Raw genomic sequence first — 20,056 nt, forward strand, 5'->3', positions numbered from 1 at the left:
TGAGGGCCTCTCAGTTTCACAACTTATAAAAAGGATTGATACTCTATTAACCTCTTATCTTAGCCAAAGATCCATCAGCATTGTGTGGATACCTTATTTTTTATTCATGTATTTATTTTCAAATTGGACTATGCCTCTATGCGTTTGATTTTGATCATGAAATGATGATTAAAAACAACAACATTAAATGGGAAATAAAGTACAAAATGACGGTGAACACGTACTGTGTTGTCATCTTGCTTTCCAGGTAACAGCTTGTCGGAGGACATTTCCTGTCTGGCGGCGGACAGGATGCTGGTGTTCGCCGCCACTGGGCGCAAGATGGCTGCCTTTGCACGCAACAAGGAGGTAAGCGGTCATGAACCAAAGGTCACTGGATAGTAATGTATAAATAATTTCACGTTGATCTTTCTCCAGCATAAACAGCTCATCTGTTTTTTTTATTTAGAGTAGCCAATTATTTTTACTGCCTTTTTCCTCCAAATTTAGTCGTTATGCCAATTAATTCCACCCCACACATTTATGTGTGTTGCCACTGTTATTGTACCCTACTGACTCACCTGACAGTGAGGAGCCTCCACCATTGCCATTTACAGAAATTATGGTAATAATGAGCAATATTTCTGTCCAATAGGTGGTCCACACATACGAGGGCCACGATGCTGACATCCAATTAATTCTCCCATTCGGCGATCATGTGATCTCTGCTGACCGAGAGGGAGTGGTCATAATTTGGGATTTAGAGGGAGAAGGTAAGAAAAGTACTATAACTATTATTATTATTACTGCTATTATCAGTACTACTGTTATTAATATGACTAGTACTGCTGCTGCTACTACTGTTATTACTATTACTACTATTCCTGCTGTTATAGTGCTACTACCGCTACTACTTATACTATTACTAGTACTGATGAAATGTGTAAAAGCCCCTGACTTTCAAATCAATGCAGGTGGAGAGAGTGTTTGTAAGAAAGTAACTTCAGTGACTTAATGACTTAACAGTAAACATAACAGTATAACATTCGGCCATGTTGGCTGGCTGAGAAAATGGCTTAGTGGAAACCTTGCTGCTACTCTTCCTACTATTTGTATCCACTGCTTTTACTGGCACCACGCCATTGCTATGAATTACCCTTTTGTGTGTGGTAACTGGTAACTCTCTTGAAATCACCATTTTGTTTCCCAGAGGAGTATCTCCGCCTTCAGTTTGACATCGCCCACTTCTGCGTTTCGGCCATGATGCACCCGAGCACATACCTCAACAAGATCCTATTGGGCAGCACACAGGGCGCCATGCAGCTATGGAATATCAAATCCAAGTATGTTTAACACAATGACTGTAGTATTAGTATCAAGGAAAGTAAAATCAAATGTATCTAATTAATACATTTTATTATCTATCTATCTATCTAGCTTATCTATCTATCTATCTATCTATCTTATCTATCTTATCTATCTATGTTTTAGTATATCTACTGTATATTGTATTTAATAGTACAACAGTTCCTAATAAAACATGCATATGCATATTATACTACCATATAAAAACATAAAATTAGTATTGGCTGTTATGGATTATAATATTGTCATATTGTGACATAGGAAATGTTGAACGTTATAATGTTGTGAGGTGATTGACAACTGTGTTACCTGTTCTGGTCCCTGATTTTTCCATGTTTTTTTTTTACTTCCAGCAAGTTGCTGTACACCTTCACAGGCTGGTCTGCAGGGGTCACTGTACTAGAACAGGTATCTACCTCAAGTACTATGACTTACTACTGCTACTAGCACTATTACTATGACTTACTACTGCTACTAGCACTATTACTATGACTTACTACTGCTACTAGCACTATTATTATGACTTACTATGGCTACTAGCACTATTACTATGACTTACTACTGCTACTAGCACTATTACTATGACTTACTACTGCTACTAGCACTATTACTATGACTTACTACTGCTACTAGCACTGTCTATTACTATGACTTACTACTGCTACTAGCACTGTCTATTACTATGACTTACTACTGCTACTAGAACTATTACTATGACTTACTACTGCTACTAGCACTATTACTATGACTTACTACTGCTACTAGCACTATTGCTATGACTTACTACTGCTACTAGCACTATTGCTATGACTTACTACTGCTACTAGCACTATTGCTATGACTTACTACTGCTACTAGCACTATTACTATGACTTACTACTGCTACTAGCACTATTACTATGACTTACTACTGCTACTAGCACTATTACTATGACTTACTACTGCTACTAGACCTGTCTATTACTATGACTTACTACTGCTACTAGCACTATCACTATGACTCAGTACTGCTACTAGACCTGTCTATTACTATGACTTACTACTGCTACTAGCACTGTCTATTACTATGACTTACTACTGCTACTAGCACTATTACTACTACTATTGCTGCTGCTGCTACAACTACTACTACAACTATCTTGGCAACGTTTTAATTGTTAGCGCCTGATCCCGCACCAACAGCAGTGCACCCGTCAATTTGTGTGTCCCAGTCCCACATGCATATTAATTTAAGCAAGTTACATTACATGTGTTTAGTGCTGCTATGAATGTCATCCCGTCATATACAGAGAATGTTGTCCGTGTGAATATCATGGAAAAGTGGTGATATTTGACCAAATACAAATTTTTCAGTGACAACGTTTCAGTGACGATCTGACCCAAAGTACTAATACGTTTATACTACCCGTATTTTCCGCACTATAAGGCGCACCGTCAGTGCGCCTTATAGTGCGGATGCGCCTTATAATCCGATGCGCCTTATATATGTATCAATATTGGTTCCCTTGGTTTCCGCACTATAAGCCGCACCGTCAGTGCGCCTTATAGTGCGGAGGCGCCTTATAATGCGGTGCGCCCTATATATGAAAATAATGCATTTATTGAAGGTGCGCCTGATACTCAGATGCGCCTTATAGTGCGGAAAATACGGTACTACTAATATTACTACTACTGATGTTAGAACTTCAGTTGGTATTACTGTTACTCATTCTGTGTTTTGTTTTTGTGCTCCAGAGTCCTGCCGTTGACGTCGTCGCTGTTGGACTGAATTCGGGACGAATAATTCTCCACAACATCAAGTTTGACGAAACCGTGATGTCATTCCAACAAGACTGGGGACCAGTGACCTGTCTTTCTTTTAGGACAGGTAAATCTGTCTGTCTGTTGTTCACCCATCTGTCTTTTAGGACAGGTAAATCTGTCTGTCTGTTCACCCATCTGTCTTTCAGGTCAGGTAAATCTGTCTGTCTGTTCACCCATCTGTCTTTCAGGTCAGGTAAATCTGTCTGTCTGTTCACCCATCTGTCTTTTAGGTCAGGTAAATCTGTCTGTCAATTATAAACCAGTGTCTCTCCCTCTCCATTGGAAAATGATATCTCTCTCTCCAACATTCTAAGTGGTTCTCTCTCTATTAGAGGGCTATCCCTCTCTATATACTGTATATATCCCACATTCAAAGTGTCTGTCTCCATTAGTGGACAATAGGGCTGCAGGGCTGATTCAATAACGTACGCATGATGGTGAGAGCATAATTGGCCGCTGTGAACGGTAATTTTGCATGCACACTTATTTTTAGTGCGACGTAAGAAGAGGCCCAATGTCTCTCCCTCTTTCCATTAGGAGACGATGTCTCTCTCACCACAAGAGAGCGCTGGACCACAATGGGAACAAGCCCCCTGGGGCTTTTTGTGTTATCCTTTTAGCATGACCTTTGACTGTACAACCTGTCCTGTTAACAAACTTGCTAATAAAGTATTCTCTCTCCAGCATTCTAATTCAGGGGTCTTCATCGTTTTTCAGGCCAAGGAACCCTTAACTGAGAGAGAGATGAAGCAGGGACCCACACTACATATTGTATAAAATTGTGGTGCAGATTAAACTTTTTCAAAGATTTCATACATAGAAATGTATGGAATAGAAATAGACTTGTTTGACCGCACTGTCGATGTCTAGCGTTGAGTTGGATTCATGTTGATGTGTATTTTCAGACAGTTAACCATTTAAACCCTCAAAACTTGTACTTGGTGTGCTCTATATTCCCTCTACACCAAACCTCTTTGCCGAAAATGTAGATCGGCTATTTTCGGATTATGTTACCTTCAGAATAGGGATGCTGGGGTTCAAGTGGTTAGTGTAAAAAAATAAATCCTTTCACACAAGATTTGACGGCCCCCCTGTAGTAACTCTGAGGAAAGGACGACCCCCTAGGGGTCACAGACTACCCCTGTTGAAGACCCATGTTTTAAGTGGTTGTCTTGTCTCTATGCCTTGTTGTCAGATGACCATCAGATCTTGGCTAGTGGTAGCCCTCTGGGCCACGTGGCCCTGTGGGACCTGGACACCAAGATGCTCCTGTCCCAGCTCAGGCACGCCCACCACGCGTCCGTCGCCGCGGTGACCTTCATCCACCGCGAGCCGCTATTGGTCACCAACGGAGCCGACAACTGCATCAAGGTCCGATTGTTATTCAAATTATGATTTTATTCTTTACATTTCTTATTACTTGTTTTAATTTTGTTTTATTATTATAATTATACATTTTAAATTATTATTTACATATATTCAGTCAAAAACAACAATTGTGTATTTCATTTTAAATACAAAATAAAATGCATTGTATTATTTAAAAAAAGCTACTTTGAAAATAACCTTTTAATTTTAGGTTACAAAAAAAAGAAAAACTTTTTCTTTGCACCCAAGCATGAGTAATAATTAATAAAAATACTAAAGATATTAAAGAAGTCAACCTGGGGTGTCTGGTGGCTCATGCACAGACCATATGCTTGGCTTCCTTTCTCTCTCTACACTCTAGCTAATAAAAATGCCCAAAAAACTTGTACAAAATAAAGAAAGCTCCGGCAGATGAATATCTTTGCGCGAACACGGCAACCACATCGTTAATCGTTTCGTTTCGACCATATATTGCAGGTGTGGATATTTGACACCGCTGGGGGTGGAGCCCGGTTGCTGCGCAGTCGTCAGGGGCACTCAGCCCCTCCCACCAAGATCCAGCATCACGGAGAGAATGGTCAAAACATCCTGAGTGCAGGTAACATAAATATTATGCTGTATATTCCGCATATATATACGGTATATGTATGTGTGTGTGTGTTGATATGCTTTGGTGCTATCAGAGCTATCAGCACTAGAGAGACTACGGTAGCTTTCAGTGTTTGCCAATCTGGGGTCCGGGCCCCGCTTGGGTGGGGAGCCAAAGATCACAGGGGTTGATGGAGAGTCCATGTCTGTTTGGTGGTAGTCCAGAATGTTAAAAATGTTGTATAAAATCCTAACTTGCCTTCATCCATTTTGAACCTGGAATTCCGATTCCACTCCGAAGTATTGTGTGTGCGTGCGCGCGTGCGAGCACGTGCGGGGGCCTGGGGTGTCTCTTTTGTCAGATATAAGCAGGGCGGGCTCCAAGGGAAAAAGTTTGGGAACCAATGGCTTAAATGACCGTATCTAAAATAAGACAATGTTATCTTCTCTTCAGGTCAAGATGGAACTCTGAATTCCTTTTCCACTGTCCACGAAAGATTCAACAAAAGCCTTGGACATGGTCAGACTCTTGCCTCTTGTGTTCCATTCTACTGTGTTGCACTATTTTCTATTTGGCTGTATTCCGCTCTACTGTGTTTTCTATTCCAGTGTGTTGTACCGTTTTCTATTCTACGGTATTATTCTGTTCTACTTTTTTCTGTTATTATATTGTGTACTCTATTTGACTGTATTACATTTTTTGTATTGCATTGTTCTATTATGTTCTATTCCAGTGGTTTTCAACCCTGGTCCCAAGGTCCATTGTTTATTCGGCATTTGAGCCACGGACCACCGATTTGATTAGATTTAGACTCTCAGACCCAAAACTATATAAAAAAAACTAGAATATTTTGTTATCGTTGGATACGATTTTGTCCACAATTCCATGCTGTATTGATGTTGGTGCCATATAGGAGAGATGACAGGCAAACGTTGATCAAAATAACAATTCTTTAATTAAGTAATGCAAGTGTTTAACAATAATTTAACTCTTGAGAGCGTAAAATGAAACCAAATGGACCCGTAAGGGTCCATTTGGTTTCATTTTACGCTCTCAAGAGTTAAAGATCTACCTAATAATAAGGGTGCATTTGGTTACCAACTCTCCATCATTTAACTGGGGACCACCTGGAACCCCCTCAAGGACCACTGGTGGTCCCCGGACCACTGGTTGAGAACCACTGTTCTATTCTACTCTGCGCTACTGTATTCTACTCCATTACTGTATATTATATTATACCGGGTTTGTATATTCTACCAGATTCGATTCGGCTGTATTCTATATACAATAGTTTGAAGCTTCACGTACAACCTTCACATTTGACACATGTATGTTCCATTTAAATTCACACTGCATGCATTTTCATGTTTGGCACAACAGTGCCACCGGTTGGCCATGAGCAGCACTAACTCCAGCGGCTTCCGATCAGCCTTGAGTCAGTCTGTTCTTCTGTTATCTGACTGAACCTTTCAGGGTGAGGTCCTTTCAGGTGTGATGATCATGTTATCTGACTGAACCTTTCAGGGTGAGGTCCTTTCAGGTGTGATGATCATGTTATCTGACTGAACCTTTCAGGGTGAGGTCCTTTCAGATGGGATGATCATGTCATGTTAATGACATCAGATCTGACATTCCAAGCTTCATTCCAAACACTCAGCGGAAACTTTTAATGTCAAAACGAATGGTATTCTATAATCTACTCCATTCTATTCTACTCTTATTGATTTCTACTGTGCTGTACTCCAGGTTCTATTAACAAGAAGAAGACAAAGAAGAAAGGTCTCTCATATGAAGAAGTTCGACTTCCTGCTATCAGCACGTTTGCCTGCGGTACAGTAAACTCTATGGATTGATGGATTACATTTATATTCTATTTGATTTCTATAACAACTAATTAGACTACATTGGATTAGATTCAGTGGTAAGATCACAACCGATTAGAGCAGGGGTCTTCAACGTTTTTCAGGCCAAGGACCCCTTCGGTGATACATAGACAAAGCAGGGACCCCATATTATATAATATTGTGTAAATTAATTGCATATTAAACTAGGCCTCGGCCCCGCCAACATCTGATCTTCTTTATTTTTTTCTATCATACAGCTGGATGGTATAGTGTATTGTGTGGCCTTGCGTAGAATTGTCAAGTTTGTTCATCTCAGAAACTAATTCTGCCAGATATGTGAATGTTGTGACCCGGGCCATGGTCACGGATGTGCAGGCGTGTTTCTAGGCATAGGTGATTGGCAAGCTCCCCAGAATAAAAACTAACAGTCTCTAGCACTGGCAGGTTTGCATGGTGGGTGAGTGCACTCACTGCCGTTCTAATGAAAGGTGCAAAGCCAATTTAGAAATCGCAAAGATGCGGACGAAAAAAGACACAAGTACTGCATCTATAGCCGTCTCTGGTAATAGTAGGATAATAATACTAATTTCCAGGGTTACAGGCGGGCGCTGCTCAGGAGGTAGAGCAGACGCTTGGGAAACGGAAGGTTCCCAGTTCAATCCCAGGCTCCCCCAGAGTTGGCGTCGAAGTGTCCTTGAGCAAGACACTGAACCCATAATTGCATGAAATTAGATTAGATTTGATGTCTGTAACAACTGATTAAAATACATTGGAATAGATTGACATGACAACAGATTTGAGATTAGATTGCCAATTAGATTAGATGAATTAATGATTTATTATTTTAACCTTTTTTACCTTTTTAGGAGGCTAGCCGTGTATAGAGGGTTTGTCTGGAGCTGATCTCTTAAACCGCTGGATCTTGTGCATGCTGCCACTACGCCAACTTAGTACCACCATGCATTTTTCCCACTTTTGTTAAATATACTTTGAAATATTAATGGAAGTCACTGGGGCGTGCATTTGCCTGAAACCGTACCCAAAGTATATGAGTATAATATGACGTCATCGATATGCTAGAAATAAATGGTAAAATCTGCTTACATGAGCCTTTATCGCATTATGGCATGTCTCTGTACAATCTAGTTTTACAAATTGAATCGTGCCAAGCACAGAAAAACGGATGCGAAAAGTCCCGCCAACGTTCCACTGTCTCTCCACCCCGCTGAACAGGTACCCTGACAAACCTGTACGTACTGTAAGTCTCTAGTGCAGCATCAGAGATGGCCCTCCCGCGAACATGGCCCATTGTCTCGTACAGTATCTCCGGCAGGATGTGTCGCCAGTCAGTGTTGATTTCGTCGACTAAAACTACGACGAAAAATGTTCGTCGACTACCTTTTTTCACTGATATATAAAAACTAAGCTATGATGACTAAAACTAGACTAAATATATTGACAATTTTGTCAAATGTTAGGGAGGGACTAGTGGAGAAGAGATCCAGTAGAACTAAAAGACAAGTCATTTTATGTTTGTTTGCGCTCAGGTGTTGCGCTCTGAAAATAGCCAATCTACAAGCTCGAGCTTGTAGATCGGCTATTTTCAGCATGCAACCAAGTGTAAAATCAGCCATTACGACGCCATCAAGGCACCGCCAAAATACATTTTACTAAATCAAAAATTTGCTGTCAAAATCAACCCTATCGCCAGTCTATGATGATTTGTGCTCCATGTTTGGTCAAGGTTTCAGTCCTATCCAACCTCCTTTGAATTCCAGTATAAAATTAAGGAAAACGATATTCACAACATTTAGTGTGGAGTTGTTTCCTCGGCCGACTAGCAGCGTGCACAAGACATTTGGCACCGGTCCGTCCAGTGGTTTGAGAGATCAGCTGCAGACAAACAAACACACACACACACACACAGGGGTGAAAACATAATCCCCCCCTTTGCTTTTAGCCCGGCAGAGACAATGAGATTGGATTTGGAGACATTAGTTACACTAAATGTTATCATGTGTCCGTGTCAACAGAGGCGGCTCGGCAGGGCGACTGGGATGGCATCGTGTCATGTCACCGTGGCTACCTGGCAACCAGCACCTGGAACTACCAGAGGTGCACCATGGGAAGCCACCGCCTGGAGCCGGAGCGTTTCCATAGGAACCGAGCACTCAATGTCCACGCCACGGTAACGATCTTCTATCCATCTATCGATCTATCTCGAAATCTGTGTGTGTCTGTGTTGTGCCCACTGACAACACACATACTGCACTAGTAACCAGTGGTGGAAGAAGTGCTCATATTTGTTTACTTGAGTAAAAGTATCAACACAGCAATGTAGAAATACTTTGTTTCAAGTGTGTTCACAATTTACTTGAGTAAAAGTGCAAAAGTATTGGCATCAAATTATACTTAAAGTATCAAAAGTAAAAGTACTCGTCATGCAAAATGTCCCATTTCACAAGTTTTCACATGTATAAAAATATTTTGAAAATAGCAGATCTGGGACGCTTTGTGAGCTTGTAGATCAGCTATTTTCAAATAGCCTACGTTTACATAGGGCTGAAATGGTTAATGCATGATTTGTAACAATAATCTAAATATTGATACTAACTAATTTTGTCAAATAATTGTAATAGTGCAATATTTGCCTCTGAGATGTAGTGAAGTAGTAAAAGTATTGAAAATACTCCAGTAAAGTAAAAAATACCTAAGTACAGTACTTCAGTACGAAATCAACACTGAGGGGCCACTTGAAAATCTCGAAAGCATTTGCGGCCCACCCATCTGATCTGGCTGCCTAACACCGCGTGCATTTTCAGAGGATGTTTATTCTGATGATGATCAGTCAATCAATTTGTGTTTCCGGCTCGGATCAACGGTACTTAAAGGGATAGTTCACCCCCAAAATGACTTTCTTTCTATCGATTGGTCACCCCATGGAGACTTCAATTCATGGATACTTTTTGGTCGCATTCCTAAGCCAATAATGTGATGACTAATGGACTGTGACATCAGAGTCCAGGGGCCAATCACAGATTTATTTTCAGCCTTATTATTCAGAAAACCTCAGACCTCAGAAAATCCACTGAATGTTTAAAGTTCAGTTTTTTTGGAGGTCTAATTGAGGTCATAAAACCCCCCAAAAAACATTAAAAAAAGGGAAAATGAATGTCATAGAACCTTTAATATAGCACTCAACCTTTTTAATTATGGTTCTGTACCCATAAAGAGATTAATATCCTGAATCAAAGATGTGACTGGGAAATGGGACTTGATAATCAGCAGTACGCGGTTAAAGGGGAATTTAGCCCGACGGTTTTCTTACCTTTTCTATCATATCCTAGGACGAGTGGTACAGTAGAAACATGAATAATTCCATAACGAGTCAACCGCAGCTAAAAACCCGAGCGTATATTATGCGGTGTGCTAGATCGTCGGTGTCCTAGAATCATTATAACTAGAGGTTTGATCAGCTGATCTAGGTGTGATCATCACAGCTACGTTGCACCAGTGATCCAACTGATATGGCCATATATGGAGATGCGCAGTAGGGTGGGGTCCTATAACGGCAAAGCTGCTGCGGCCAAAGAGAAGGAAAGCTGCTGTGGCTAAAATGTTAAAATTAAGTTTTATATTAACTGTACAATATGTAAAGTACATTGAAGGCGGGGAAAGAAGCCTAAGTATTAGCCAGAGCACTGATCAATAGTCTGTGGCAAGTTTGGAGACAAATGGAGTGATCGTGTGCTGACCAACCCCGGACATACTTTTGGAGGTCAATTATAGTAGTAGGATTCTCCCCTCCTGTCAGAGGAGTCATTCATTCACAGTGTTGGGAAAGTTCACTTAAAATATGAACTAGTTCAAAGTTCAGTTCACAAATTTTAAAATGAACTAATTCAGTTCATAGTTCATAATTCAAAATTCATGGTTCAAAAAATGAACTAGTTCAGTTCTTTTTCGTTCTTTTTTTTCTCTCTCTCTCTATATATATATATATATATATATATATATATATATATATATATATATATATATATATATATATATACATATAAGGGTCTCTCTCTCAGTTAAGGGGTCCTTCACTTGAAAAACGTTGAATACCCAGGCCTGTGTTATTTTATTATATGAATATAATCCAGGATTATGCCATTTGTAGCCATAATGTTTTATATAGCAGACCTACAAGCTCACAATGAGTTGCATCGACAACGCGTTGTGAGATTGTGTATCTGCTATTTTAGGCACGGGACACCGTCGTGCTGCGAAGTGTAAATTAGGCTCTAGCCCAGAGAGAACAGCAGCAGCAGCAGCAGAGAGAGAAAGAAAAGGCATCAATAGCGAAAAGTTGTGAAAAAGACTTTGTTTTAAACACAAGCAGTACACCCGGCCCCAGCAACGTTGTTGTTGTTCATGCGTGTGTGTAGCTAATACAGTGCAGAAGCTTTCTTTAATTACAAAATGATCTTGCGTCGGAGACTCTGCAAGAAGAACACAGCTGTGGGTCATTATCACTCAGCATGCTACAGTGACACAACAACTTATAAACGGACATTTATTTTATAAAGCTAAGTGTTGCTTCTCTTGCATTTTTAACCCGAGGGGCTATCTGTAATCACGGAGCTGCATAGTAGTCTGTAGTTTGCACGTAGATGAGACTGTTCACTCCGCGCTGCGCAGAGGAATGACAGACACCGCCTCCGCCTTGCTTTTCTCTTTTTTGGCTGATGGTGCGTTCAAGACGCCTCGGAAACACAGAATAGGATGAAATACAACATGACAAACCGATGTAACCATGGCAATTTGGGACACTCTTGAACGAAGTTAAACTGTGAGAGAACGCTGTTCACAAACGCCAGAATGAACGCGTTCACAATAACGTTCATCTAGCAGATATACAGTATGTTCAGTTCACGTTCGCCCAAAATATGAACGAGTTCATGAACAATCGTTTATTGAACGCGTTCAGGCACAACACTGTTAATTCACACACACAGATAGTGTGTCTTTATCACAGTATGCCCAAATATGGATTACTGATGTCATAGTACTGACAAAATGCAGATCATAGATTTAGCTCAAATAGACATTCAGGTTGAGTAACGTCATTAGCTATTCCATATAATGATGTCATCACGCAATGATATCACAACATCATTATTACATCAGATGTAATTGTCCTTTTAAATGTCGTTTTTGTATTTTATAACACAACACCATTCAGCAACTTATGGAAATAAATTGCCCTGCCTTCTAACAACCTTTCTGTAAATTAGTTGCACTGATTCACAGTGGTGCTGGTGTGTGAAATGTTTCACTGGACGATACATCTGAAAGGACACGTTAATGACTCCCCAGTTGTTGTGGTAGTCGGACACAAGGTGTACTCATTTGAAGGAAACCATTTAAAGAAGAACAGTGGTCAGATGGAAGTCCAGATCTTCAACACAGTGTCTCTGCGCTGGAGGAAGTTGCCCCCATGGACAAATGGAAGAGGAGAAGGTCCTCCTGATGTTCCCTCCAGGCGCGCGGGCCACACAGTTGTACTTATAGCAGAGTGCGTCTACATCTGGGGTGGATATCCTTACTGCAACCTGCTCTATGGATTTGATGTCGACTCCCACAGATGGTTAAAGCCCGAGATCTCTGGAACTGTTCCAAAGGCGAGGTACTACCACACAGCCTGTGTCTTGGAGAAGGTCATGTATATCTATGGAGGATCCGTCAATGGAGGATACACGAATGACATGTACAAGTTGGACACCACCACAATGGTCTGGGCTTTAATTAACACCAGAGAAACTCCACCACCTAATTCAGCATGTCACTCTGCCACCATCATCGGGACAAAGATGTTTGTATTTGGGGGCTGTGGGGGCCAGGGAGTCGTCTACAACATCAGAGTGTTTGACACAGAGACCAACAACTGGCTGAACACACCTCCTGCACAGCCTCTCCCAGAAAGACGCTATGGTCATGCAGCCTTTGCCTACAATGGAGAGCTGTACATATATGGTGGCTACAACGGGAAATACTTAAATGATGTGTGGAAATTCAACCCAGTGACCTTCACCTGGAATAAGGTTGAAGTCAAGGGAAACGGCCCTTCTCAGATGTATTATGGTGCATGTTGCATGGTGGGAGATCGTATCATAAACTTTGATTACAATTTCAACAACCAACTCTCTGATGTACATCTACGTCTGTACATCTTAGATTTAAGTCCAACACTGAAGACATTATGCAAGCTAGTAGTTATTCAGTACGGTGTGGAGCAGTCAGAACTCCCTCACAACATCAGGTGGGAACTGGCAGCCATGACTAAAAACCACTAGAAAGGTTCACATGCTCAGTGGAGCGCACATCTCTGCCAGTACAATATTTGCCTCTGAGATGTAGTGGAGTAGATGATTTAAAAGTACTGAAGATTGGAAATACTCCAGTAAAGTAAAGAATACCTCAATATTGTACTTAAGTACAGTACTTGAGTAAATGTACTTAGTTACTTTACACCACTGGTGAAAACCTTGTGTGTCCACCACACCGTTACTTTTCAGTAACACACTCTTTTATACGATGATGTAAGGGCAGTGTTTCTCAAAGTTCTTTCCCAGTACATTTCCACCACTGCTAGTAACCATAATCACAATAACAATGGTTGCTAAAGTTAGATTTCCTAAGTCGCTAGGAAGTGATAAGCACTCGTTACGAGGTGGTTGCTAGATGGTAAGCAGTTGTTACTAGGTGGTCCCCACAACTTAAGCATAGGTTACTATTTGGGCTGCCAGGAGGTAAGGCGACATTTAGGGGATGTTACTGGGAGGTATGCAGTCATTACTGAGCAATATATAGTCTCGCGAGCCAGACTGTTGCCTCTCACAATTTTCTAATGATTCCGTCATACAGTCTGGAGCACGGAAGCTCTGAAACCGATCCAGGGATAAAGCGGAAGCGACGCCTCCTCCTCGCTTCCGTTTTGTCTTTACAGTCGCGCAAATGTGTCCTAATTTTTTTTTTTATGATTCAATGTTTATTCATTTTTCAGTTATACACAAAAAGTAGAAGATAAACAAAAGGAGAATGTTAAACACAAGAAGCAGACATACAAATAGACAACAAATGCAACAAAAACCACAACCAATACAATACAATACAATACAATATATCTAATTAAAAAGAACAAAACAAAACAAAACAATGCCAAATGATCCTGGATATTTTCTTTACATACATTATATTCAATGAGGTAAAAGGGGGAAAAAAATAATAACAGTATGTTGCGCTACCACCACATCTCAAGTCCTGTTAGCAATATACATTATATAGCCTCCCCACTTACGGATGTATTTATCCAATCTGTCAGACCTCCTATAGGTTATCTGCTCATAAGCAGCAACTTTGCCAATCTCTACAAACCATTCTTGGAAAGAAGGACTCCCAGCATCCTTCCAACCCCTCATCAGAACCTGTCTACCGATCATGATAGCAGTCAGGATGAAATCCACATAATCACAGTGGGCAACCTGCTTTGGGTCACCCAAATTTGTCCTAATTTTAATCAAAATAATCAAGGGCCTAATATAGCTTACTGCTCATCAGAAATGGAAATTAAAAAAGGAAGTGGAAGAAAGGAAGCTGTTCGTCATTTCCGTTCACAAAAATGTATTAAAAAATATATTTTAGTGAACGGGAATGACAAATGGCTTCCTTTCTCGGCTTTCGGGAGGTGTAGATGCAGACTCTATATAGTGTTCGGAGATTGTGGAATAGTTGTCTGGCTACCCGAGACTACTGCTCAATGTGCTGTATGACATAACTTCCTGTGTGTGTGTGTGTGTGTGTGTCTCGGGCAGACTGTTGACATCACTTCCTGTGGGAACTTTGCGGTGGTCGGCTTGTCCTCGGGACACATCGACAGTCGCCGTTGTTCCTCCCGAGGGTAGGTTCTTTGTATATGCGAAGTCCTCTTGGGATCCTCTTGCTTCGCCAATACTGCGATAGAGTGCAGCGTCATTCGTGTTTTTTTCTTGAGCAGATGCTCCAGGTGCCTGGACGTCGACTGTGCGGAGTCCTTCACAAAGAATGTCTCATCTGCTGGGAATAGTATGTTCTCTGAATCAGAGTCCGAAAAGCCAAAGGTGGAAGCTCTTTCATCTGTCAGCTTATCGATTTCTTGGTATGCCATGTTGTCGCGTGCGTTGAGGTGCTACGTTCAAAAAACGTCACAATAGAAAATGCTTTGAGCTTGTAGATCAGCTATTTTCAAATAGCCTACGTTTACATAGGGCTGAAATGGTTAATGCATGATTTGTAACAATAATCTAAATATTGATACTAACTAATTTTGTCAAATAATTGTAATAGTGCAATATTTGCCTCTGAGATGTAGTGGAGTAGACGTAAAAGTATTGAAAATACTCCAGTAAAGTAAAAATCACACCCTGTGTGAAGTGGGCGGTGTCTTCCTAGCTAACCACAATACTGAATGGAGTCAACCAATGATGTATGATCTATGCTTTGTCACAATTCCATCTTTAACCTTTTCTGATATATGCTTTGATCTTAAAGAGCCACTTCTAGGAAGACTTTCTATTTTCTTCTCAATATCGGTTTTGCCTTTTCTCATTTCAGCCATAGTGATCTTTGACTTCTACTTTACTGTTCTCACGAAATGGACAGTATCTAAGTAATATACTAGTGTTACATCACAGTGGTTTTAGATTAGTTTCGTCATATGTATCACTAGCCAATCACAACATGTGTCTTGCTAGCTAATCACAATACTGAATGGAGTCGATCAATCATGTACAAAGTACAAATAAATACATTTATTGAAACACTCTTTATGATGGACAAAACCATAACTTAAAAAAAAACAAAGTTATGTTTTTTTTTAAGTTATGGTTGCTTATATAGGGCTATGCACATGTGTCATGTGACACTGGCCAATCACAGTCCTGAATAGATTGTGATTGGCCAATCACAGCGCAGGATAATTGTACAAATTTCCAAACTTCACTTTTAGGGGCGGTTTCACTGCCCAAGATATTTGTACATTTTTCCAAATCTCACTTATAGGGGCGGTTTCACCGCACTTTAGTACGAAATCAACAAAAATCTCGAAATCTCGAAAATCACTTGAAAATCTCGAAAGCATTTGCGGCCCACCCATCTGATCTGGCTGCCTAACACCGCGTGCATTTTCAGAGGATGTTTATTCTGATGATGATCAGTCAATCAATTTGTGTTTCCGGCTCGGATCAATGGTACTTAAAGGGACAGTTCACCCCCAAAATGACTTTCTTTCTATCGATTGGTCACCCCATGGAGACTTCAATTCATGGATACTTTTTGGTCGCATTCCTAAGCCAATAATGTGGTGACTAATGGACTGTGACATCAAAGTCCAGGGGCCAATCACAGATTACTTTTCAGCCTTATTATTCAGAAAACCTCAGACCACAGAAAATCCACTGAATGTTTAAAGTTCAGTTTTTTTGGGGTCTAATTGAGGTCATAAAACCCCCCCAAAAAACATTAAAAAAAGGGAAAATGAATGTCATAGAACCTTTAATATAGCACTCAACCTTTTAATTATGGTTCTGTACCCATGAAGAGATTAATATCCTGAATCAAAGATGTGACTGGGAAATGGGACTTGATAATCAGCAGTAATACCTGGAACGCATCTGTGTCACTTTAGATTTCTTTGGCTATTCAAAAATAGCAGATCTACAAGCTCATAGCGCGGCACCGAGTGCCGCGCTACGAGCTTGCAGATCTGCTATTTTTGAAAAATCGCGAAAAAATATTTTTAATATTATTTTCAAAAAACTGTTAGGATTTAGATTTTTTTTAAAGAATCGCCTCAGGTCTTAATGGGTTAAAGGGGAATTTAGCCCGACGGTTTTCTTACCTTTTCTATGATATCCTAGGACGAGTGGTACAGTAGAAACATGAATAATTCCATAACGAGTCAACCGCAGCTAAAAACCCGAGCGTATATTATGCGGTGTGATAGATCGTGTATTTTAATCATTAAAACTAGAGGTTTGATCAGCTGATCTAGGTGTGATCAGCTACATCACAGCTACGTTGCACCAGTGATCCAACTGATATGGCCATATATGGAGATGCTCAGTAGGGTGGGGTCCTAACGGCAAAGCTGCTGCGGCCAAAGAGAAGGAAAGCTGCTGGGGCTAAAATGTTAAAATGACGTTTTATATTAACTGTACAATATGTAAGTACATTGAAGGCGGGGAAAGAAGCCTAAATATTAGCCAGAGCACTGATCAATAGTCTGTGGCAAGTTTGGAGGCAAATGGAGTGATTGTGTGCTGACCAACCACGGACGTACTTTTGGAGGTCAATTATAGTAGTAGGATTCTCCCTCCTGTCAGAGGAGTCATTCATTCACAGTGTTGGGAAAGTTCACTTAAAATATGAACTAGTTCAAAGTTCAGTTCACAAATTTTAAAATGAACTAATTCAGTTCATAGTTCATAATAAAAAAATTTGAACTAAAGTTCATGGTTCAAAAAATGAACTAGTTCAGTTCTTTTTCGTAATTTTTATATATATATATATATATATATATATATATATATATATATATATATATATATATATATATATATATATATATATAAGGGTCTCTCTCTCAGTTAAGGGGTCCTTCACTTGAAAAACGTTGAATACCCAGGCCTGTGTTATTATATTATATGAATATAATCCAGGATTATGCCATTTGTAGCCATAATGTTTTAATAGCAGACCTACAAGCTCACACTGAGTTGCATCGACAACGCTTTGTGAGATTGTGTATCTGCTATTTTAGGCACGGGACACCGTCGTGCTGTGAAGTGTAAATTAGGCTCTAGCCCAGAGAGAACAGCAGCAGCAGCAGCAGCAGAGAGAGAAAGAAAAGGCATCAATAGCGAAAAGTTGTGAAAAAGACTTTGTTTTCAACACAAGCAGTACACCCGGCCACAGCAACGTTGTTGTTGTTCATGCGTGTGTGTAGCTAATACAGCGCAGAAGCTTTCTTTAATTACAAAATGATCTTGCGTCGGAGACTCTGCAAGAAGAACAAACAGCTGTGGGTCATTATCACTCAGCATGCTACAGTGACACAACAACTTATAAACGGACAGTGGTGGAAAAAGTACTCAAATTCTTTACTTAAGTGAAAGTACCAATACTGCAATATAAAAGTACTCTGTTACAAGTAAAAGTCCAGAATAAAAAATTGACTTGAGTAAAAGTACAAAAGTATTGGCATCAAAATGTACTTAAAGTACCAAAAGTAAAAGACTAAATATTTGAAAATAGCAGATCTACAAGCCCGCGTCGCGTCGCGAGCTTGTAGATCGGCTATTTTCAAATAGCCTATGTATAAAATAGGGCTAAAGTGGTTAATGTATGTTTTATAATATCATAGTTTATATCTGAAAAGTAACTAGTAACTAAAGTTTTCAAGTAAATGTAGTGGAGTAAAGTACAATATTTGCCTCTGAGATGTAGTGGAGTAAAAGTATTGGAAATTGGAAATACTCAAGTAAAGTACAAATACCTCAAAATTGTACTTAAGTACAGTACTTAAGTAAATGTACTTAATTACTTTCCACCACTGTAAACGGACATTTATTTTATAAAGCTAAGTGTTGCTTCTCTTGCATTTTTAACCCGAGGGGCTATCTGTAATCACGGAGCTGCATAGTAGTCTGTAGTTTGCACGTAGATGAGACTGTTCACTCCGCGCTGCGCAGAGGAATGTCAGACACCGCCTCCGCCTTGCTTTTCTCTTTTTTTGGCTGATGGTGCGTTCAAGACGCCTCGGAAACACAGAATAGGATGAAATACAACATGACAAACCGATGTAACCATGGAAATTTGGGACACTCTTGAACGAAGTTAAACTGTGATAACGTTCATCTAGCGGATATACAGTATGTTCAGTTCACGTTCGCCCAAAATATGAACGAGTTCATGAACAATCGTTTATTGAACGCGTTCAGGCACAACACTGTTCATTCACACACACAGATAGTGTGTCTTTATCACAATATGCCCAAATATGGATTACTGATGTCATAGTACTGACAAAATGCAGATCATAGATTTAGCTCAAATAGACATTCAGGTTGAGTAACGTCATTAGCTATTCCATATAATGATGTCATCACGCAATGATATCACAACATCATTATTACATCAGATGTAATTGTCCTTTTAAATGTCGTTATTGTAGTTTATAACACAACACCATTCAGCAACTCATGGAAATAAATTGCCCTGCCTTCTAACAACCTTTCTGTAAATTAGTTGCACTGATTCACAGTGGTGCTGGTGTGTGAAATGTTTCACTGGACGATACATCTGAAAGGACACGTTAATGACTCCCCAGTTGTTGTGGTAGTCGGACACAAGGTGTACTCATTTGAAGGAAACCATTTAAAGAAGAACAGTGGTCAGATGGAAGTCCAGATCTTCAACACAGTGTCTCTGCGCTGGAGGAAGTTGCCCCCATGGACAAATGGAAGAGGAGAAGGTCCTCCTGATGTTCCCTCCAGGCGCGCGGGCCACACAGTTGTACTTATAGCAGAGTGCGTCTACATCTGGGGTGGATATCCTTACTGCAACCTGCTCTATGGATTTGATGTCGACTCCCACAGATGGTTAAAGCCCGAGATCTCTGGAACTGTTCCAAAGGCGAGGTACTACCACACAGCCTGTGTCTTGGAGAAGGTCATGTATATCTATGGAGGATCCGTCAATGGAGGACACTATGGAAGATACACGAATGACATGTACAAGTTGGACACCACCACAATGGTCTGGGCTTTAATTAACACCAGAGGAACTCCACTACCTGTTTCATATTGTCACTCTGCCACCATCATCGGGACAAAGATGTTTGTATTTGGGGGCCGTGGGGACGACGGAGTCGCATTAGTCTACAACATCAGAGTGTTTGACACCGAGACCAACAACTGGCTGAACATACCTCCTGCACAGCCTCTGCCAGAAGGGCGCCGGGGTCATTCAGCCTTTGCCTACAATGGAGAGCTGTACATATATGGTGGCTACAGCCGGGAATACT

At 40.4% G+C, this 20,056-nt stretch overlaps 1 protein-coding gene across 1 annotated transcript in view; it reads left to right on the plus strand.

Annotated features, from left to right (window-relative positions):
- The window catches only part of wdr36 (WD repeat domain 36), a 33,698-nt gene that overhangs the window by 2,964 nt on the left and 10,678 nt on the right, over window positions 1-20,056 (plus strand). Inside the window, exons 3-12 of the mRNA XM_080419298.1 lie at window positions 248-348; window positions 635-752; window positions 1,190-1,322; window positions 1,698-1,752; window positions 3,079-3,211; window positions 4,343-4,518; window positions 4,993-5,113; window positions 5,558-5,623; window positions 6,851-6,934; window positions 8,982-9,136. Coding sequence (XP_080275424.1) covers window positions 248-348; window positions 635-752; window positions 1,190-1,322; window positions 1,698-1,752; window positions 3,079-3,211; window positions 4,343-4,518; window positions 4,993-5,113; window positions 5,558-5,623; window positions 6,851-6,934; window positions 8,982-9,136 — 1,142 coding nt within the window. The remainder of the gene's footprint in view (window positions 1-247; window positions 349-634; window positions 753-1,189; window positions 1,323-1,697; window positions 1,753-3,078; window positions 3,212-4,342; window positions 4,519-4,992; window positions 5,114-5,557; window positions 5,624-6,850; window positions 6,935-8,981; window positions 9,137-20,056) is intronic.

Source organism: Gymnoscopelus braueri, assembly GCF_963280865.1.
Source record: "Gymnoscopelus braueri genome assembly, chromosome: 22".
In the NCBI taxonomy this organism is placed as follows: Eukaryota; Metazoa; Chordata; class Actinopteri; order Myctophiformes; family Myctophidae; genus Gymnoscopelus; species Gymnoscopelus braueri.